The 21,793-nt window shown below is 43.0% G+C and overlaps 2 protein-coding genes across 9 annotated transcripts in view; one reads left to right on the forward strand and one right to left on the reverse strand.

The window, feature by feature from the left end:
- Window positions 1-7,049, forward strand: part of acss3 (acyl-CoA synthetase short chain family member 3) — a 32,756-nt gene extending 25,707 nt beyond the window's left edge. The window contains exons 10-16 of the mRNA XM_069164856.1: window positions 2,501-2,596; window positions 2,903-2,966; window positions 4,072-4,153; window positions 4,559-4,681; window positions 4,806-4,905; window positions 5,032-5,207; window positions 5,693-7,049. Coding sequence (XP_069020957.1) covers window positions 2,501-2,596; window positions 2,903-2,966; window positions 4,072-4,153; window positions 4,559-4,681; window positions 4,806-4,905; window positions 5,032-5,207; window positions 5,693-5,776 — 725 coding nt within the window. The 3' untranslated portion in view covers window positions 5,777-7,049. The remainder of the gene's footprint in view (window positions 1-2,500; window positions 2,597-2,902; window positions 2,967-4,071; window positions 4,154-4,558; window positions 4,682-4,805; window positions 4,906-5,031; window positions 5,208-5,692) is intronic.
- A 67-nt stretch (window positions 7,050-7,116) lies between these two features.
- ppfia2 (PTPRF interacting protein alpha 2) overlaps window positions 7,117-21,793 on the reverse strand; it is a 151,174-nt gene continuing 136,497 nt past the window's right edge. For 2 of the 8 annotated variants that reach the window (XM_069164848.1, XM_069164847.1), the window contains exons 21-32: window positions 20,677-20,758; window positions 19,838-20,038; window positions 17,083-17,145; window positions 15,588-15,620; window positions 15,299-15,474; window positions 14,957-15,054; window positions 14,694-14,869; window positions 14,043-14,111; window positions 13,460-13,616; window positions 13,161-13,217; window positions 10,883-10,974; window positions 7,117-8,522 (exon numbers count right to left, since the gene is read on the reverse strand). In XM_069164848.1, the coding sequence (XP_069020949.1) occupies window positions 10,916-10,974; window positions 13,161-13,217; window positions 13,460-13,616; window positions 14,043-14,111; window positions 14,694-14,869; window positions 14,957-15,054; window positions 15,299-15,474; window positions 15,588-15,620; window positions 17,083-17,145; window positions 19,838-20,038; window positions 20,677-20,758 (1,171 nt within the window). In that variant the 3' untranslated portion in view covers window positions 7,117-8,522; window positions 10,883-10,915. The remainder of the gene's footprint in view (window positions 8,523-10,882; window positions 10,975-13,160; window positions 13,218-13,459; window positions 13,617-14,042; window positions 14,112-14,693; window positions 14,870-14,956; window positions 15,055-15,298; window positions 15,475-15,587; window positions 15,621-17,082; window positions 17,146-19,837; window positions 20,039-20,676; window positions 20,759-21,793) is intronic. The other 6 variants (XM_069164850.1, XM_069164854.1, XM_069164849.1 and 3 more) reach the window with 5 other exon arrangements.

The following is a 21,793-nucleotide window of genomic DNA, read 5'->3' on the forward strand; positions in this document are numbered from 1 at the left end:
TCTATTTAATTCAAAATCTGTCTCTTCAGTTGATAACATAATCCACCAACAGCTACCTCCTTGTGTCTTTGAAACCTGCTGTGCTGAAGTTGGAAGCAGATCTGTAACCGTGAGCACTTGTTCGACTAGCAGGAGATGGAAGATTATCATCCATATCCACTGACAGAGATAGACCAGGAGGTTTTCCTCTAAGAGCTACTTGGACAAAAATGAAAGTGTCTGAGAGCTACTCATGTTCAGTAATATTTATTCACATAGCTGAGCTCCATCCAAACCAGCTGAAGAAGCTTCTTTTATGTGAACAATAACAAATTGATACTCAACACAAATTTGTTCAGTTTGGGGGTGGGGGGTTCTGAATGAGGTGTTCCCTAAATGCCAACTGCAGTGCTCACAACTCGTGTGTGGCTAAACTTGTTTAAAAAGTGTCAAATAAATGTAATTCTAATATAAGATTTAATTAGCCAAATATATTGTATTTCTGTTATTTACCTAATTTATGGGCACCTGTTTCTTTTCAGCTCAGTGAGAGTCTCTGCTGCGTTTCTTGTCCTCTGATCTCTGTGTGTTTAATGAGGGGGCGGAGCCTAACCTCTGCTGCACTAACACAGTTGACAATGTTCTAGCTGTTCTATTATTTGTCTTTACCTTCTTAGTCTATATACCACATTAATTATGATTATTATCAAAAATGTCATCATGTAAAGGACCACTGTGTCATCCCCGACAAAATTATTGCATACTTGACATCGTGGTATTTGGTGATGTTTGATTCTGCCCATTTCTACCCCCCAAAATCTCTCATCTAAAGGCTAGAAATGTTCCTCCCTTTTTCAGAGTGAATGAGATGAAATGAGACACTGCACTCATTGCGTTGCAGCTTTGAGGTACTATTTGGACATTTTGACCACTGGTACCAATGTGTTGTTTGTTTTCTGCACAGGATGTGCTCAGCTGCACAGGGGTGATTATTGTTGGTAATCCTGCCGTTGGCTTCACATGGTTCTGTTAATAATCAGGTGGTGGTCATGCTAGAGATGCAGCCAAACCCCAGTAAAGACTGGGAAGGGGACTGTTAGTGAGTAAACACGAATACATATATGTACACTACAGGTTTTTGCATGTTTTATGAGGAAGGAAGTGCCTTTGATGCGTTTTGGTGAAAGACACTGAACAGAAGCTTACTTGTTTGCAAGAAAACTCCACATTGCACCTTTAACTCTGAATAAATCACCGTCTCTCTCTGCTTTCGAGTCATTTTGATGGCGAGGGTTTCCACTGCTGCTCCGTCTGTCCGGTTAGATGACAGATGTGTAACCCCAGCGACGTCCTCTGTTGCTGCAGCTTTGCCTTCAAGCTTTAATGAGCATGTGTGTGTGTGTGTGCTTCCTTTTTTTCCTTTTTTGCACATCACCGCTGCATTAACTGAGCTGTCATTTGCATAGCTGGCCTGCGAGCTTCAATGTTTCCTGTCAGAGGAATACCCGATTGAAGTTCTGTCTTCCTCCTCCTCCTCCTCCTCCTCCCACCTCTGTCCAATAATTGTTTTGGGATTCGGCTGCATACATTTTGCTTGTTAACGGGAGGGGAGAAAATGCCACGGCACCATGGATGCACAACAGAAGCATCGTATTTACACCACCAGGCTCTTCCTATAGTGCAGACTGACTCTGTGGACCAGCGTGTGCATACATTTGCATATTAGTGAAGTATGATGGCAGCATGTGAGGCCTTTCAGCTGCCTCCTATGTAAACACTGTGTGTCGATATTATTAATTCAATGTCACATGTCTAATTTAATGTTAAGGCAAACAGTAAATAGAAATATGTGGGAACAATCGTGCCCCCCCCACCCCCCCGTGCAAATAGCATGAATGAACGAGATAAAGTAAAAAAAAAAAAGAAGGCAAGTTGTGGTAGAAAAAGTCTTCGAAAGGTGTCCGTCCTGTTGTGTAAATGTGAGCTGAAACACGAGATGATTCCTAGCCCGTGAAAACGAAAACACAAAGCCGAGAAACTGATGAACGCCCACCGACTGCAGGAGGAGGAGGAGGACTTCACAGACACTCTGCTTCAAATTCAGGTTCAGCGCAGAAGACAGATGGTGACGTTGGGCCGCTGTGCTGCTGAGTGATTTCTGATATAATCTTCCCCTCTGATCGATTCTGTTATTTCTTATTTCCTCGCCGGCCCACCCGGCGAGCCTCTGCTGCAAATGGAGCGCGGTTGCGTCGGGGAGAGCCCAGAGGAGCTGTCACAGTTTTGTCTAATGTAGGTTAATGTTGCTTTGCCACACAAGCTCCTTTGATCAGCTCATTGTTAAAGGGCTTCATATTTGCTTGTCGGGGAGTGAAAGTATAAAGAAGTGTGGCGTCACACCGCAGATCCACAACTGTTGTGGTTGGAATAAAACTTTAACTCTCCCCCCTCTCGTTTCAAAGAGATATTAATATAATAAATCCATCTCTCTCTCTCTCTCTCTCTCTCTGTGTCTCATCAGAAACTGGCTCAGCTATCACCTCCACTTGTATCGGTCTGGGAAACTCACTGACGCCACCTGCAGGCCAGGCTGGTAAACCAGTGCCAGGTTACAACGGTAAGAGACAAACTTGTTGATTGATATTTCAGCCACAGCACAGGGAACAGAAACAAAGCTCTCCTGTCTGGAAAGTATTTATACATCTTTTTTTTTTTTTTAGTACTTTTCAATTATATTTATTGTGCAAACTGTTGCCCCTCAATCACAGATGGAGATGACTAAACCAAGAATGGATAAAACAATTTTAGAAACTGCTTGTAATTCCCAGCAGAGCGTTTAATCTTTTTACACTTCCACTCTGCCGGTGGCTGATACACCACCTCTGAATATGAATCGCGGGCTCTTCTTCCCCCTTTGCACTAGTCTCGGTGATCGATGATGACATGCAGGAGGTGAAGCCGGGAACCCTGGGGAATATCGTGGTGAGGTAAGTCCAGTAGTGTGTGCATCTCAGTTAATGCTTTAAATTTCTGCTGGGACTCACATTTAAAATGGTACATTAAAACGCAAATTAAATTGAAACACCAATTTATAGTCATTAAATCTAATAATTCGCTGCTGGGCAGCATGTGTTAGACTCTTTATGTGTATCTGTTAATGTGAGAGAGTTGTCAGAGCTAAGTGGACTTAAAAAGCTCCGTCGGTCATCTTTGTGCCGCCTTATCTTCCATCTTATCACTCTCCGACTCTACTTCTCTCGCTTTTGTAACTGCTGGTAATGACTCAGTGTCGAGGGAGGATTTCCAAGGGATCCACATGTACAGCGTATCAATGAGTAATGACGGGCAGAGCTGGAAGCAGACGCTATGTGAGCAGCTGGGCTTTCCTCGTAGCAGCCAGAAAGTCTGTGATTAAAAAAAACAAAAACATCTGCATCCACAGCTTCATAGAGTTGTTATAATATTACATGCGTGAGTGAGCACGCAGTCAGCAGAGAACGTGTGGACTTGGATTGTTTCACAGCTGTTAAACCCACATGTTTCTTAATGCAAAGTCACAAAAATATCAACAAAAAAACATGCTGCCTTTATCACACATCTGTTTGTGTCGTGTAGCTTTTGTGCATCGGACGGTGTAGATCTTTGCAGAAAATCAGCTTTTTTTTTTATTCATCCTCTTATGAACAGAAAATCAGCCTCAGGGGGGAGATTTTCTTTTTTCGGTTTGAATAATTCTCCCTGTCGTGAAATTAATATATGCCGAGTCATGTTTGAGGTTCAAAACGGAACCAATCTCGGTCGAGACGCTGACCAAGAAGTGGGATTACGTGTAGTCTCATGTTAAACAAAGACTGAGTGACTGAGCTCTCCTACCTGCCCGGCGTGTTTGTTTTGGTGCCTCAGTGCCGGTCGACGGGGCGAGGTGACGTCCAGCGGAGCTCCGCTGCGTGTCCACAATAACTGCAGTGAAGTGAAATGAAAACACACCCAAACCTGAAGAGAGACAAGCGGACATGTTATGTGTAGAAATCGTCACCAAACTGATCTCATGACCTTTGATGTACTAAATAAATTGTGTGCTTTCCCCTCCAGACTTCCTTTAGCACCTGGTGCTGCCTTGTCACTGTGGCAGAACCGGGATCTGTTCAAGAAGCTCTACTTCACCAAGTTCACAGTGAGTTGTGTCTTAATTTCCTCATAAAATAATATTTAATGGACATGAAACATCTCTCACAGGACATTATTTAACAGAAAATGATCTTTACGTTGTAATATTACCAACAATTGTAAGTCTTCTTTTATAACACTGGATCAATAATGTAATAGTGTCAGACATGTGGTAAGAGGTCGCCCTCTGGTGTTGAACATCTTACATTGCAGAACTATTTTGCTGAATTTGTGAGACGTTTGAACAAAGAAACTGAATAAATCAGAAAAAATACAGATAATCTATTATATATTATACTGAAGAAATTATTCATTTAAACTTGGAGAGTTTTCTGACCTGCCTCAGATGCCACATCGCGCTTTAATGCAATGCTGCCCTCCTTCCTTCCTTTTTTTATTTTTTTACAATCAGGGTTACTATGACACCATGGATGCCGGCTTTGTGGACGAGGAGGGCTTCCTGTACATCATGTCCCGGTCTGATGATGTCATCAACGTGGCCGGTCACAGGCTGTCAGCTGGAGCGCTGGAGGAGGTACGAGGAGAAGAACAGAGGATGTGATACAAAGATTTTCCCAGCCTTCCCCCCTCCCCTTTTTTTTTTTTTTTTTTTTTTTTTAATTTTGTGATATCGTCATGTACGTGTTTGTGTTTTGCAGTCGGTGCTGCAGCACGCTGCCGTGGGCGACTGCGCTGTGGTGGGTCTGGAGGACACGCTAAAGGGTCACGTCCCCTTGGCCCTGTGTGTACTGAAGACCGGTGAGGAACGGCGGACGGCGTGGTGACGCATTAACCGCGCAGTTTTCTCCATCTTTGTTGTTCGCTGTCACGTTAACCTCCACGGCTGCGATTCAATTTCACTTCCTTGTTTGCTTTGCGTCACAGGTGTGCAGAAAACCGAAGAGGAGGTCACCGGCGAGATGGTGAAGCTCGTGAGAGACACCATCGGCCCCGTGGCCGCCTTCAAGAAAGTGCTTTTTGTCCGGGGGCTGCCGAAGACGCGCTCCGGGAAGATCCCTCGCTCCTCTTTGGCCAACCTGGTCAACAGGAAGCCCTACAAGGTACGACATATTGTCTGCGTTATTCCCACCACTGATGAGCTTTGAAAGTTAAGTGTTGCAGGATAGATTCTGTGAGGTGAAATAATGTGTGTGTGTGTGTGTGTGTGTGTGTGTGTGTGTCCCCAACCTCCTGTATGAAAGATTTACAGCAGCTCAGGACACACATTACGCTCATTTTACGACTCAGAGTTTAAGTGATGATGGTGCATCAGCAGGGCCTGCACTCATTCCCCTCGGAGATTAATAAAGTGTATAAAAATAAAAAAAAAATAATAAAAAAAAATTAAACAGAACCGGGCCGTTGACTCCGTGTTCTGCTGAGCTGAAGCTAAAGTCCTCCTGAGAGAACAGCATTACAAAGGGAGAGAATAGCTCTTAATATAGGTCTCCATGGATACAGCTTTGTGAATATCGGTGCATTATACAAGAGGTTTTTACGGCACAGTTTCAGATCCTGTAAACCCACCTTCTGTTTTTCCTCGCAGATCAGTCCAACCATCGAGGATCCGGAGGTGTTCAAAGACATCGAGAGGCAGATCGAGAAAGCTCTGAGGCGTGGCGCAGCCTGAAGTCGTCGGCGGGACGCCGGAGAAATGTCAGACAACCTTTGGGCAACACAAAGTCGCTCCGTTAACAAGAGTGGTGCTTGAACGCCGCAGTGTGCTGCAAATGGGAACACAAAAAAATCAGAAATAAGATTAGTGTTTATTCTGATTTTTTTTTTTTTTTTAGATGATTGTAGTGTTGGGTGTTGGGGAGTTTGAAACTTCTGGAAAGATTTATCACGTTTTATGTGGACGTTCGCTCGGTGTTGAAGGTAAACGTAGTTCTCGGTGTGCTGCTATACTGACCGAGAAAGCTGAGTTTCCCTGCCGGCGATGTCTTCATGTACCCAAGATGCATTGTGCACCTCGCCGTGTCCTTCCTTTGCAGCATCCACTTAATAACAAAACGGAAAGCAGACGGAGGATGTTGACAGGAAAGAAGGTGGTTATTAATCAGGAAGCCTCCAGTGTTGATCCTGTAATGTTGGAACCCGCTTGATTTCATGTATCACCACCGTCGCTCACTTTGTTGGCCAAAAGAGTTGGAGTTAAATGACAAAAAAAAAATACTCACACAGTGGTCGTCTGTCTTGTCTTTTCCAGTTTCTTCTTCGGTTTCCTGAAAAACATCTCACTTCTGACCAAGTGAAAACTCTCATGCATAATTATGCACAGACGTCTCTCTCGGTCGGCGTCGGTATTTATAAATAGACTATATAAAAATGGACGTAGCCTCGGGGTCTGAAAAATTAGGCCTTAAGATGCAATACCACCGAGTACCACGAGAGGGTGGCTCCAAAAAGCCTCCTGCTCCACCTGTTTTTGGGGGAGCGTGTCTGTTTGATTGACAGGCCTGTGGGTGCAGTCAGGTTTCTGGTATCAGTGGGCGGGACGTAGTATCGTCGGGTTTCACCTCAGATTGAGTCAGATCTACCGTTTTTCGCTGTTGGAAACGTAGCTAGCCGCGGTACAAGCGGATAGGTTTTGTTTTTGAGTGGCGTCTACAGCGCCCCCTGGCTGTGCAGACGGCTCAGTTGACCCGTAGTTCTTCCGGCCACCAGCGTCGTCATTTAACGTGTACAGCGGGAGAAGGGCAACAGCTTTCGCAGGTGCTTCAGAAAAAAATATATTTTTTCAATTGGCTACCTTTAGGATTAACTCTGATTGGACATCCATATAAAGTTAAAAAAAAATTGTATGTAATCTGAATAATGTGTAATCTGAATAATGTGAAACCATAACGCACTGCAGGTTTAGCAGATAATATAATCAACGAGGTTCAGCTACCGTCTCTACACAATGAAGTCACTTTGAATGTAAAATAATGAAGACAACTCCTTCACTGACAGTAGTTTTTTTTTTTTTTTTTTTATTGACAATGAAAATTTGTTTGCTCACCACTTAGTTTTGACCAAAGTACAAGAAGTAATAAATAAAAAAAAATGGACACAAAATAAAATGATTCATTGTTCGTGCAAATTGAAGATGTAAAAACAAAACGAAAAAAAAAGCGTCAGACTTGTTCCGAGTCGTCCATCAGAAATAACTAAAAGACAGAAAACAGGGCTGTACAACGGGTTACCCTGGCAACTCCGACGGAAACAAAGAGTCAACAGTTACATCAAATGTAAGTCACAGCAAGCAACAGGTTTTTTTTTTTTTTTTTTTTTAAGTCATTAGGTCACCTCACTTCAACATGGTCATATACACTCTACACACACGACGAGCTAAAGCGGTCTGTCTTTCAGTTATTTCATCTGTTCTGGTGTCTGAAGGGAGGGAGGGGGGGGAGGGAGGGTGAGAAGGCCAGCGCGGCTGAATGTGTAGTTGTCCTTTGTGTTAATGCATCGCCTGACAAAACATACAGTACAACAAGTGACAGGTTCTACGGACGACGTACTGCCTTATTTTTTGTTGTTGTTGTTGTTGTTGTTCTCTGAGAGGACGTTTTGTGCAACTTCGGAGAGCAAACGGCGTCTCTTGTTTAGTTCCTTGGCTCCTTTTAAATAGTCCGTTGAGTTGATGCGGTTGTGTGAAAGTGCTTGTCACGTCGTTCCGCCCGTTTCTTAAAACGCTCCGTTTGTGACATCGAGTCCATAAGAGAGGAGGATGGAAGTTTCTTGGCGCCAGAATGGGGCTCGGAGTGGGGTTTTTTTTTCTTATTTTTGTTTATTTTTTTTCGTTCACCACTAGAGGGAAGGTTTTTGTCACACAACATCCAGAGTCTCTTCCTCTCTAGGCGGTGCAGCACAGGTTCATCATCATCATCATCATCACAATGAAAAAATAAAACCATATGTACAAAATGATCTAGAGGGGAGGGGGGGGGAGGGGGGTAACGTGGAGAGAGGTTTAAGAGCAGCATATATTAATCTATGGTCCACTAAATGAGGTGGCAGGGAGGTTTTTTTTGCACAAACTCTGAATATCTTTTTTAAATTTTTTTTTACATAGATGTATGTATATATTAAAAATGGCATATTTATATTAATTTACAGATAACCTACACATCTCCTGTAGAAGAAATACACAGTACATTATGCTTTGACAAGTAACTGTACATGTAAAAGGTAGAAATGGTGACAACCTGTGGGACAGTTTAGCACCGGCGTCTGGTGCCCACATTATAGGAGGAGGGCGGAGGAGGTCAGAGAGGAGAGCCGGGCTTCTTGGCAGTGCGTGTCGTCAGAAAGTCTTTTTTTTTTTTTTTTCCTCAGCAGGTCGGCCCCGTCCAGCAGCTCCACCAATTAGCCTCCATTCAGAACTGCACCTGAGGGGGAAACAGAACTAGCAGGTTTTAACGAGCGGCTTCAAATCCTCAAAGTTTACGGGAAAAAAATAAATAAAAAAAAAAAAAAAGGGGGGAGGAAAAAGCTGACTTATAAATGTGCCCAGAATGCAATTTGAAGTCTATTTGGTGCTTTGCTGGCTGCCGCTTTTTAAGATTTATAACAGAGAAAAGGTGACTTTGTAAATAATATTATTAGCAGCCGGCTGCATTGATCAGACATTTTAAGATTTTTTTTTTTTTTTTTTTGTGTGCTTGAGAGCAGTAAACATTTTTGTTCCTCTTTGTGTGCTTGAAACTAGATGGATCAAATATGTTCAGACATATTTAGTTCATATCATATTTTGCTGTGTATTCTTACATCCTATTTTTAACAGAGCTTCGTGGGCTGTCCACACCGGACGCGTTTCAAACACATTTCCCCGTCTGCTTCACATGCGTCTGACACATTCGCTTCAGTGTTAATCAGTGTAGCTGTTGGAAAGCCTTTAGCTTCAAGTCTGTTGTCTTCCAACTTACGTGCTTAACTATAGTAAATTGCATGTTGGGCTTTGAACACTGCTAAAGTTGTTGACAAGTTGTCGTACGGTGCCGATAAGAAGTCCTCTCCCTCCTCTGAGGTTTTCATGCTTTACTTTTTTTTTTTTGCATTGAGAATTAAACGGATTTAATGTGGCTTATTGGAAACAGATCAACAGCAAAACATGAAGAAATAAGAAGTGACAGAACAAAAACCAAAATCAGAGTATGTGATATGCATCTACAACAATTTTACAGACACAAGTCTGTGAAATATTCAAGTTAAAAACTTTGACTGTTTTGAAAGTTTCACTTTCAGCTTCAAATGATGGTTGTGAAATGGAGGAAGGTGAAGACGCTGTAGTTGTGTTTTTTTTGTGCCTCCATGCAAATCTTGCACTGTATGTTTTCTGTTTTGATTGCAACAGCTTGCACCAGTGAAAAAAATATAAATACGAGTCAACAACTGAGGATACCGCACCAGAATTCAACCCATTGCACCGACTGAACTTTGCACTGTATTGTTTTTTTTTTTTTTTGCTGTGTAGGAGTGCTGCTACAATAAGCCAGTGAACGCTTTAGAAACAGCCTGCAGGGAGGAGACAACACTTTGGAAACAGCTAAATTATGGTTATGAAGATGGATCTCGCACATTTTTATCCGGAGCTCTGTTCCCGACTTCCCTTCGCTTCTTACTTACTTTTCGAAACATTCCTCTTTTGTATTATCACCTCATCACAGCATCATTATCTGTCTTCTGTGCCTCCAACATGAGCTCTTATTACATTCACGTAGGCCGGTGGTGATGCTTGAACAGGACTAGTTGTACTCACTGCACCGAGATGCCTGAACACAGATGTACTGATGTCAACGGCATTAACAGTCCTGATTTGTGAGATATTCTGATTTAAGAATTCCAAGACTTCCCCTGTTGCGTGTGAACTGTGCGCAGCACCGTGACGTGCATGAAGCACAGAGAAGTTAAACCCTTTGTGAGTAAGTACTCAAGAGTTTTGTCACTGTTGGCGATTTGCGGGTCTTCGTCGTGACAAATTGCAGATGGTGCTTGACGGGCTCCCCGAATGCGACGTCTCTGAAGAGGTGTATTGGCCAGGTTTAAATCTGCTAAGGCTTTTGTTGTTATAGATACAGTCTCTGAACTTTTTGATCGCACTTCAAAAAGACAGCTTGGGACCAAATTACAGTTAAGTTTTGGTGTTTTCATTGTTTTGGACAAAAGTTCAAATCTAAAGAGAGAGAGAGAGAGAGAGAATTCTCTTCAACTTTGGCATCTGATTGCATTTTAAATCGTGCGTCTCTACAGTGCAGATGCAGAGAGACAGTGTAGTCAGATGGCACATCAAATCAAAGAAAATACTTGAGAGAAGTGACTCTCGTTGCACCTGTCAGTACAAAGAAAACAGTTGGAAAGCAAACTAGGACGAGCTCCCTTTGTAATCTGTGCAGTCTGGATAACGCTCACAAGGCCTATTTTAGGAGCCCTTAACTGTCATAATCATGTAAATGAACCTTGTTAACTAATCTGCGTGTTAGAAACTGAACTCATTCATTTGAAGTGGATTTCTGAAGCTTTGACCAGAACTGACTCATCTTTTTTTTTTTCTTCTTTTGGACGGAGATTAAAGGGGACGAGAGTCCTGCCGCGTCCGCTCACCTCATCGCGGCTACCTGGCAAAAACACAGCCGAGGCTCGCCAAGCCTCGGGCACGAACAATCGGCCCTCTTCTCTTTAATAGCTACTTTAAGTGCCTCTGAGGTAAAACTGTATTTGACAGAACGAGAGACTGTGTTGTGTTACATACAGCGTACAGTTTAAGGTCCCTCTCTTCCTCCTCTCAGCAGGAGTAGGTTCTCACCGTGGAGCTGTCCAGCCGCTGCACCGCAGACGGTCCAACTGTAGGGGGAGACAGCGAGAGGACGATCAGGTCCGAGCATTAAGGCTCCGACCGTGTCAGATGGACCCAGAGGGAGAAAGAAACATTCTTCCACTTGGTTACCACCTCCAGACAAGTGCCACAAGATTAGACATCCTCAACAGTGACAAGCAACACTTTTCCCCCACACAACAGCGAGTGCTTGTGGTGTCGCCCCTCGGAGGAGAAAGCCATGGATCACTCAAAGGATGTTTTAGGTTATTTTTTTTGTTATTTTTTTTGAGTGGACACCACCAACGGATAAGACTTCAGTGTAGTGAGGACGTCACAGACCGGGGAGCACAGAGAGCAGAGACAGAGGAACACAGGAAGGCTGTTTCAGTGTCGTCGGGGGAGCACCGTGTTAGAGGAGAACACTGGCCAAAACAAAATCACGTGGATGATTTCCAGTCGTGTATAACAACCTGCGGGGCACAATTTCTAAAGACACAGTTGTTCCTACACTCTGCATCCTTTTAAAGGAGAATTCTGGATTTATTACTCAACCCTCTACCCTGGAGGTTTATTACAGTATTCAGCAGCAGATTGAGTTGGACTGTAAATGTTCGGACTTTCCTGGATTCTGAGCTCCTCGAGGACTTCTTGTCCATTCTTGTTAGTATAAAAAAAAAAGAAGAAGAAAAAAAAAAAAAGTGAGCTTCACAGTGGAAACAACGTCCAGAGGTGCTCACAATCACAAAAGTTTGAACATCGACTGCTGCGGGACAATTGAGAAACTCAATTTGTCAGTGAAGATTGTGTGCTGTGGTGAAAAACTCCAGAACAAGTGAATAAGAGGAACTTGAGTTGTCTTTTTTTTTTTTAAGTAGTTTGGGCCGTTGCTTCTGTTGATTTTAGTATATTTGAGCTTGAAACAAGGTAATTGCTGAGATCTGGGAATGAACTCTCAACGGTCATGCAGGTTATAACCATAAAAATTAATGGGGGGTAAACAACAATCAGTTAATAGATGACTCCCTTTTTAATTTTTGACTTACGATTCTGATCACGATTTAGCATTTTTCATATTCAGTCAAGAATTACCGGCAATTTGAGTTTGCTGTCTTTGAGTTTTTAGCACGACAGAAGTGGGTTCGATTATCTGTCTGAACTGTTATTTGCTTTTCTTCTTGTCAAACTTTTCAGTCGGTTTTTCTTGATCTATTTTACCCCAATGGACACATGATGACGTGTGTTTCCTAGCTGGGTCCAGCAGGACCGACCACGGCCAGCCGGGAGCCAACCGATCTCTCTTCCTGTCCTCGCTGTGCTGGAGACTCAGGAGGGCGTCTCTGTGTTCAGCTCAGGGCTTTTCACTTTCTCTGCGGTCTGAAGTTTAGTTTCACTCCTGTGCCTCTGTTTGGCCTGCAGACATCGCCCAGGGAAATGCAATGTGTTTCATCAAATTAGCAGACTTCCATTACGTTAACTACTTTAGCATGGCGTGACTGTACAGCTCAGTGCGACTCTTCACTCCATTACATATTTCACATGCACAGGTTTGGAGAGATAATCTCTTCACTCGGAGAACCGAGGTTACAATGTAACCACACGTTCCCAAATCCCAGCAATTTCTCTGGTTAATGTTTTCATAACCTAAAAAAAATAATGGCCCAAGTAGTAAAAAAACAACAACAACAGCATTGTCCTTTAATATAAGCCTGTTTCAGCCAGTGTCCTCTTTTAACAGCAGGGGGATGAGGAATGACACAAACTGTCAGTTTTTAGTTCCTGAAACATCCAAGACGTACTGTTCACCTATGTAAACCTCCTGATTCAGGCCAACTTACATAGCACCGCTCAGCCACCTTTTTTTTGGTTTTGCTGCTTCATGACTGTAACTTCAAGGGTTACATCAGCAAGCATGGGTCCTAATCCATAACTTGACCCCCCCCCCCCCCCCCCCCCCCACAGTTTTTACCACCAGGGTGACAAGACAACTATTTTGCAACTCTGCAAAACAACACCCTTGGAGTTGGATATTAGGGAGACTGAAGAGTAGTAGAGAAAGAGAGAAGAAAGGTGAAGGGTGAGAGACCACAAAGAAAAGGAGAGCTACAGTAGGACAGTGGTTGGAGTGTATGTAGAAGAAGAAGAAGAAGAAGAAGAAGAAGAAGAATACACGCAGGGCCAACAAGCCCAGAACCTGCAGAGGGACATAGCTGACCTTGAAACCAATCCAAATACATGTCGTCAGGACTGTCGTCCAGCGCCTCATAGAGGACTGCAGAACAGCCGTCACAGAGTCGGAGAGAACAAGAGACACAGTCAAAACTCTCCTCACAAACAGCAGGAGCACAAAGTCCTGCTCTTTGATCTGCCTGTGCAACAGGTGGACAAAACCTTTGTGTTGTTGCGTTTGAGAGCCGGCATCCAGCTTCATCATATTTCATTTACAATTTTTTTTTTTTTTTTTTTTTTTTTTTTTTTTTGCGAGTAAATAAAAGTGCAGAGGCGGGCGCTCACCCTCAGGAGGAAGTCTTCGGGAGTGACCAGACGTCGCAGTGAGACGGAATCCAGCGGGGAGCGTTTCTGCTGATCCGGGCATCATACTGATACCGTGGACGTCCCGGGGAGGGAACTGCCTCCGCCACGACGGACCCCGGAAGTCTTTGTCATCACACTGATGGACAGAACAATAGGATGCTTGTTTTTTTTTTTAGACGGGGAAAAAAGTCAAACTAAAATATGTTTGATCAATGTTAATAGAGAATAAAATCAACTTACTCATCAGGTAATGATTACATACTTTAGAAAACAAAATGTGTTGATTGTTGTGTCATTACTTTAAGGGTAAGATGACAATTGGCGATTCAATTTCGTACAATAGGTAAAAAAAAAATGTTACATTAAAATACATTGAGTATGATTTAAATGCATTAATGACATCTTTAAGATGACAATAGGAGCTAAGAAATTATGTTTAACCACCCCATAACATTGGTAAAATGTGTAACTGATATAAATCCTTTAAAATAACTAAAAACCTTCGTCCTGACATTTCCTCTCACGGCGGGTTGATGTCCTCTGTGTGATAGTTGCAGCTCACCTCATCCAGTCTCCTGTCAGTGCCCAGCGCCAGTAGATTATTGTACTCTCGCTCCAGAATCTGACGTGCCTACGGGGTGGAAAAACAGAAAAAAAAAAACAGAAAAAAAAAATGACAACACATTCACATTTTTTACATGCCCGGCTATTTTTAGCTGCCTGGTAACAGAGGCAGCTGGCAACGTTACGTTAGTCGTGCTGCATATCCATTTTACCCGAATATAGATGAGATAAGCAGTGAAAATTCACGTGGGGCATCCTGCCAGGGTGACAGTTGGCAAATCTGCATGTTCTGATTTAGATTCCTCCAGCTTTTGAAGGCTGATACCAGCATTCCTCTATTTTTGGCCTGAAGCTGGTGACAGATGATATTTCTGCACATATCCTGCACCTTTAAATTTGGCAGTGCCAATGCCAATTTTTTTTTAAATTTTGTTATAAAACTTCAGTAGACGTCCCCTTCACAATAAGGTTTTCCTACATTCAGGCTGTCAAAACCCGGTGAGGTGGACCCAGACTATGTAACAGAGCAGGATAATGCCGCAGTTTTTAGACAGTGAAACCTTTATAATGGTCTAAACCTTAGTTCAAACTCTTTCTATTAAAAGTGTAGATTCACCTCATAGGTACCGCTCGCTGCACAAATACTAACCTGAGTGTTTTGGTTGGGGATCTGGAGGAGCAGCGCCAGGCTGCTGTAGTCAAAGTTGTCGTCCAGGGCGACCAGAGCTCCGTGCACGCCGCTCTCCAGCAGGATGTTGGCGTAGTCCCTCAGGCCTATGCTCTGCACCCAGCGGATGACCCGCTCGTTGCTCCACACCAGTACGTCTGCGGAGGCAAGTAGAAACTTACCACGCATCTTTTTACATATCGTTTTAAAGGAGGTGCATCCGTTTCTCTTCGGGGCGTACTTGCCTCTCATTTCATGCAGGCTGTGCTCCCTGCGTCTCTCCAGTTCCTTCCGGTCGTAGTTGAGCTTCTTCAGACACATGATGCCGTACTGTAAACTTGTTCTGATGTCAGACAAGCACACAGTGAAAGAGAAAAACTTTATCCGTTTCGCCGAACATGTGCAGTACCTCCAAAATAAACACCCACGACAGGGAGAACTACCGGCTAATTCCGAAATACTGTAAGTTGTATTTCAAAAGTTATTTTACAGGATTTCTACTGGTGTCAACGAAATCCATGTCAGGTTTTTTTTTTTCTTCTGCTGGCAGTCAGCATGAGGCAGGTGAGGTGAGGTGAGTCCAGTACCTGTGGAAGCTGTCCACCATTTTGAGGTGCACCCTCAGGTCCTTCTTGGTGAGGTGATCCAGCATGCGGGCATCCACGAGGCACTCCATGAAGTAGCTGCGGTACTGAGGTAGTCCGAGACTGGGCAGCCACTCGTTCCCTATCCACTCATGGTTCATGTCGCCATAAGCAAGAGTCTGACAGAAAACACAGGAGTCAGCACACTGTTCATTCATTCAGAAAATCCTCTTAACTGATGCCTGGATATATATTCTCACTGGCTGTATGCGAGAGCAGGTTTTCCTCCTACCTGTGCCCAGCTGCCCTCTTCAGAGTCTGATTTCTGATTCAAACACAAGGAAAAGGAAAATGAGGACCCATTATCACCGTTATAGTTCGAACGATAACAAATCCTTAAAATGCAACCGGTGAGTAATACTAAACCAAACAGACGCACAGTGCATGAACACATCCTGACTGAACAAATTAAATATTAATTCAAGCTGCAGCTTGTTTTTTTATTTTTTACATTTTCGATCGAGTGAAAAAAATAAACAATAAAAAAATAAAAATCACAATATTTTGCACCCGACATTCATGTTGCAACAATACTGTAGAAATTATTATTTTATTGGTCCTTTCACAAAATATTTACAAAGTGAGATTTATTTCCAAATATAAGACAATGTCTTGTCTCATATCACAATACTGATATAACATTGATGTATTACCCAGACTTATCTGTGGTTCACCTTTATCGAAGGGAGATGAAGGAAGAAAGTTTCTGTCTGACTTCTGCTACATTTTTAATAAACCTCGAACTGATTGTTAACATCTTTCACGTACGTTAAAAGTAAAGAAAGCGCAACTTTAAAATTGAATTGTTTTCAAGGTGGACTTTTTTTTTTTTTTTTAACCTCGTGGCCTGACAGTTCGCATTTGGGTTTGAAGTAAATTACTATTAGTAATTTAGTAATTTAGTGCTGAAAAATGTTGTCAAATAGTCTTTTAGCTTTGTAGTTCTGGAGGCCAGATAGAACATAAAGTATATCCTCTTTATACCTAATATATATATGTTGATTTCTTTTTATAAGATGCGATGAAAGTAATGTCATTAAAATAAAGCTTTAGAATTTTTGCATCGAGTATTTCCAACACCTCCCCAGTAGAGTTGAACTGCTTTTGTACTAAAGGTAATGTCAGGAATCCAGTTGTGTATTCTACTAATTAAGACCCAGCATGATAATTATACATAATAATTATCCTCCTAATTACATAAAGAAAAAGATGCCTGCTACAAAACTGCAGATACTCACCCCAGCCTGAAGCTGATGAACAATTCAAATCTCACTGCACATTAGATCTCTACATCTTTGTCTTTTTTTCTGCTTGTGCAGAGTTTTTTTTTTTTTTTTTTTGGGATAAAAAAAAACTGCAGCATTTCAGCTGCATCTCCATCAGTTCGACCCCCTGAAGAACCTGGACGCTAACTGTGTTTTAAATTACTTGGAGATATGTTGTGTGGTGAGAAACAAACAGCCCGGCCGTGATGATTTATGAGCTTCATTATGGAGATGGACTGAACCAAACTACGGCGAAAACCGACTTCGCTGAGCCGTCATCGGCGAGAAAAAAGGCTTCCAGCTGACCATTAGTATCGACAGGAGGTTCACAGACCAGGGAAAGGTTGAACTGCTGCATGCCTCCTCCATCAGTCAGCATCCACGTCTCTCCTCATTCATCCACTCAGACAAAATGACTGACAGAAAGAAAAGGGTGACAGTGAAAGACACAAAGGGACTGACCGTTTTGGAAGGGGCTGCCATGGTCTCCATCTCCTCATGGGTCACCCATACATTGCCTGACGGCTACAAGGGGGCGTAGCCCAAGAGACAGAGCGGCAGCGGGGTTGGTAGTAGAGGTCCGGTAGGAGGGGCAAGCAGTGTTAAAGAAGAAGAGCAGCACCACTGTAAGCCAATAGTGTTATAGCATCACAGTCAGATGATGAACTGGCCCCGAGCCCGCCAGGGGTCAAAGGGCAAAGGACAAAAAAACACAGTACAGCACAGAACATGTACGAGTAACACGAAGAACAAAGACAGTCGCATGCACAACAAAGAAGGCCGAATAAATTAGTACCGTAAACACCAACCGACACATGAAGCCCACATTACTCATCTCCCTCCACCCAGCTTCTACCAGTTAAGGATCAGCTCACTCAAATTACAGAAAAACAAAACACCGGTGTTATGTTATGTCATACCATATCCATCAGCAGCCGCAGTTTAAAATTATTTCTCATTAATATGTTGTTGATTTTCTTTAACAAATTAGAGCCTGGGGTGACGTGTTAAAATTGTTGTTATCTAATTTAACATGAAATGGACCAAGAAAAATTACTTTATATTCAAGGAACTCACTAATTAATTGTCAATTAATCATTTTAGGTCTGCGTCCATCTCCATCTGCAATTTCTGCCTCCATACGAATACATAAACAATATATTAAAAAGTGTGTCCTTCATAAACAATGTTCAAGTTTGATATGAGCCCCACGTCTGTCCAGAACTAGCTGCATGACGACAACACATGAAAATATGTTTTTTTTTTTTGGTCATTTAGGCAAAATAACCCTTTAAATGCTTAATCCTCTGTAACTGTTGTGCATTTGGACGCGTGTACAGTGTCACACCAGCAGCAGCGGTTGTTCTGCAGCCGCAGCATCGGGTCAAAACCCCAGATGGTCTTAGTTGGAGGCACAAACACGGCAGCAGCGGTGGACCTGACGTGCCTGAACGACTCAGGACACTTCCTTCCCTGCATGTTTGTGGGGATCCGGTCGTAACAGCTGTACTGAAATGTCTAAAGTTTCTGCTTGACATAACTGCTTTTACAGGGTCTATTAAGCCCCTCTGTTGAGTGCGGCAGGGTTGGGGGGGTGGGGGGGAGTTTAAGTGCGACATTAAGCCCAACACAGTTGGGGGAGTCTCATGCTTTGTAATGAAAATTTCATGAGGTGTGGAAGTGGAGCTAAAAACTGGGAGGGAGGGGGAAGTAAATGGGAGGGGGGGGGGGGTGTCACTGCAGAGACTACTGGCCCAGTTTCTAACAACAGGACAGGATAGAAGAAGCGCTGCTGAGTTAAGAGAGCAAGCACGAGCGTTGTTGTCTAAAAACACAAACTTTAAATGAATGTCCTCGGCTGCGTTTGTGTAACGCCGCGCTGCTTCTCACGTCCGTGTGATGTACGGGGCCGCATTGTTGCCGTACGTGTACCTTTTGTACACGGCGTATTAGTCTTTGCTCCGCAGCGTGAACAAGTCGCTATCATTAAGAAACAGCAAGAGTCCTCAGAGGCCGGATGCAATTACCATGACAACAGGGAGCTATGAAAAGCAAGCTGCGGTGTGGAATAACTGGAGAGCTTACAGTACACGCTGTGAACAATGTTTCACGGAGCGGGACTCCTCCAGACTCCCAACTGTAATGTTCACTCACTCGTCACAAAAGACTGAAGCTTTAAAAAAACAAAAAAACTTCTCGCGTATGAAACAATATTGCTGACAAATGTGGCGGGTTTGATCCGCTGCGCTTCTTTGTCACCCGCCCACGCGTGTCACCGACGTGCGAAGGCGTGGTTGCATCTAAGAAGAAGTCACGCAAACACTGTCAGAGCTGCTGTGGAGGCAGAAATTGCTAATTTGTCTTTTTGTGAAACGACCATTATTTTCTGGATAAAGTGTGAGAATGATGTTGAGTAAAACAGGTCAGGAGTAAAATGTGCGTCAGTGCTCTTGGTACATACATTTTTTTTTTTTTTATCCAACCATACAAGTTATCTCCTGTTAGCATGAAAGGCTTGTCAGTGTTTCACTTTAGTTTCAAGGCAGGGCGAATCGTTTTTTTTTTTGTGTCGCACTTTTCAACAACAAAATTAATCGAAGTGCTTTTGCAAATGAAGAATTAAATAAGAAATGCCAGGCAATACAAAAATGACTATAAAAAGACACAGATAATTTCTTTGGGTGAAAAATGGTTGATAATACTTCCATATCTTCCTGTTGAAAGTGATGATGAAAGCAGCTGCCTGTTAGCTTAGCATTAAGACTGAAACCAGAGGGGAGATAGCTGGCCTGACTCTACCTAAAGGAAACAAAATATGCCAAAACAGCACCTGTCAAATTCAAGAATTAACATATTAAAAGTAAAACCACAAACCTCCCATGTTTTTCAGTCTGAATTAGCGACTTTTTGAGGTGCTGGCAGATGGACATTGTTACTTTCCGACATCGCGAGGCCAGAAGTTCCCCATGTCCTTATGCTAAGCTAACAGGCTGCTGGTTATTCCAGCTTCATACTGAATGCAGAGATATAACAGTGTTAATGAGCTTATCTTAAAATTTTTGGTAGAAAAGTGAATTTTACAAAATATTCAAATTACTATTTTAGTTCGTCATTTTTGAGTTTTTCCTCCAGATCAACGTTTCCTACAACAAATGCTTGAAGGAGTAAAATTTCCAGCCCGTGTCCACGCGCCCACAATGTTTCCTGTGTAACTCACGGTTCTGGAGGTGGGCGGGGCCGAGGGGCTGGTGAGGGAAACCATTTCCTGGATGGCCAAGCGAAGCTTGAGTCGGTGCAGCGGGTTGCTGATTCCAATCTCTCTCTGGATCTCGGTGTCGGACAGCGCCGACATGATGGCGCCGCTCTTCACGTTGGCACGGCACGCCGCCACGTACCACGCCGGCATCCCCAACCACAGCTTCATCACACGGAGGGAGACGAGAGGAGACAAAGAAAGAATAGAAATATGAGAGTGTGGCAAGACTGAAATTAAAGCCAGTTTTTTTTTTTTTTTTTTTTAAATCATCATCCTGAATTTGGAGAATTGAGAACACACACCGTTTCACAGGATTTTCCATGATGCCGAGAATACTGCTGACAGAAAAGATTGAATACTTGCTATTTGGCATTAAAAATGGTCGGTTCGAAAAAAATTTAATGTTCGCTCAAAATACTTCTTGTCAGCATCTCAAAAATATAACTGTCAAGCCTCAGTAATCCCATTTGACTCTATCTTTAACTGGAACATTGTGGTGGAGGATTGCCGAGGTCATGAACCGGCTGGTGGCTGCGCTTCCTCCACAAACCATTAGGGGGCAGAAGTGTTTCTATATTTTGTCTCCTTCAGCTGTGTCAATTCCAGTGCGTTCAGTTTCTCACCGATTTACTGCCGTGATGCATCACACATGGTGAAACCATGATTTTTAAATCATGAATCAACACTTTTGTTTCTAAATATGAATGCAGATCATCAGAAATTAGGTCACGTTTTAATTAAAGTACACAAAGTCAACAGGAACATGCGCCTTAACAGCCTCTGTGTTGAGTACTATTTACCTCCAGCCAGGCTACAACTGTGGGACCGTCCCATTGGGCGAAAGGTAAACCCTTTCTCCTGGCCTCCTCCAGCAGCTCGTGTCTGAGGGCGGGGACAGAGGAGACCTCCAGTGAACACGTGAACTTGAACATCTCAAACACACATCTGTTCAGTTTGATACGACACCACTCCCTCTTCAACTCTCTCACACCTGCTCGCACGCTTTTCACAAATCCCTGTAGGCACATTATAGTGCTGTTGCGGGTTTGTGTGTGTGTGTGTGTGTGTGTGTGTGTGTGTAGTGCATGACAAGAGAGTACTCATACACTTTTTTATCTCTCAGTCCAGCCTGCACACCAAGAGTGCTGAAAAGGGCACCGTTTTATCATTCATCTCTTTTATGATTCACACAACGACACACACACACACACACACACACACACACACACACACACACACACACACACACACACACACAAACACAGGCTTTGCATCACTCACCCTATAAGCGAACTCGCTGACTAAATTTACACTCTCAGATCTTGGCATTAACCTTTTCCCTGTCGTAGCCGGTTGTTTCCCGTCATATTTACATGAACAGCATAACCTGTTGCTGTAAGCCTGGTTGTTCTTCATGAAATGTGGCACAATTAATCCTTGAACAAGGTCAAAACATCCATCACAGTACATTTATGTTCAGACTGAAGGCAAATCGGATTCTTTTTTTTTTTTTTTTATCTGATTGGAATCACATTTTAGAACTACCTCCAAATGTGGTTTGGATCCAGATTACGAAAATCACATGTTTTTTTTTTTTTTTTTTTTTTTTTCCTGTTCAGTCTTTAAAAAAAAGAAAGAAATCAACCTAGATACAATCTGGATATGACAAAAATTGGATTTTGGCTGGCCGTCTGAACATGAAGGATAAACTTAAGAGGCCTGTGCATCCTTACCAGAGGTACTTAAATACAGCAGTACACACACACACACACACACACACACACACACACACACACACACACACACACACACCTGGAAGGCAGCGTGCTGCAGCACCTCCTCAGGGAAGCTAGACACCAAACTGCTAGTATAAGCACAATTACCTAATTCATCCCAGTTCAGCGTCTCTGACTTTAT

The sequence above is a fragment of the Embiotoca jacksoni genome, unplaced genomic scaffold, assembly GCF_022577435.1.
Source record: "Embiotoca jacksoni isolate LCO1_2020_lvr unplaced genomic scaffold, fEmbJac1.0.p SCAF_32, whole genome shotgun sequence".
Classification (NCBI taxonomy): domain Eukaryota; kingdom Metazoa; phylum Chordata; class Actinopteri; family Embiotocidae; genus Embiotoca; species Embiotoca jacksoni.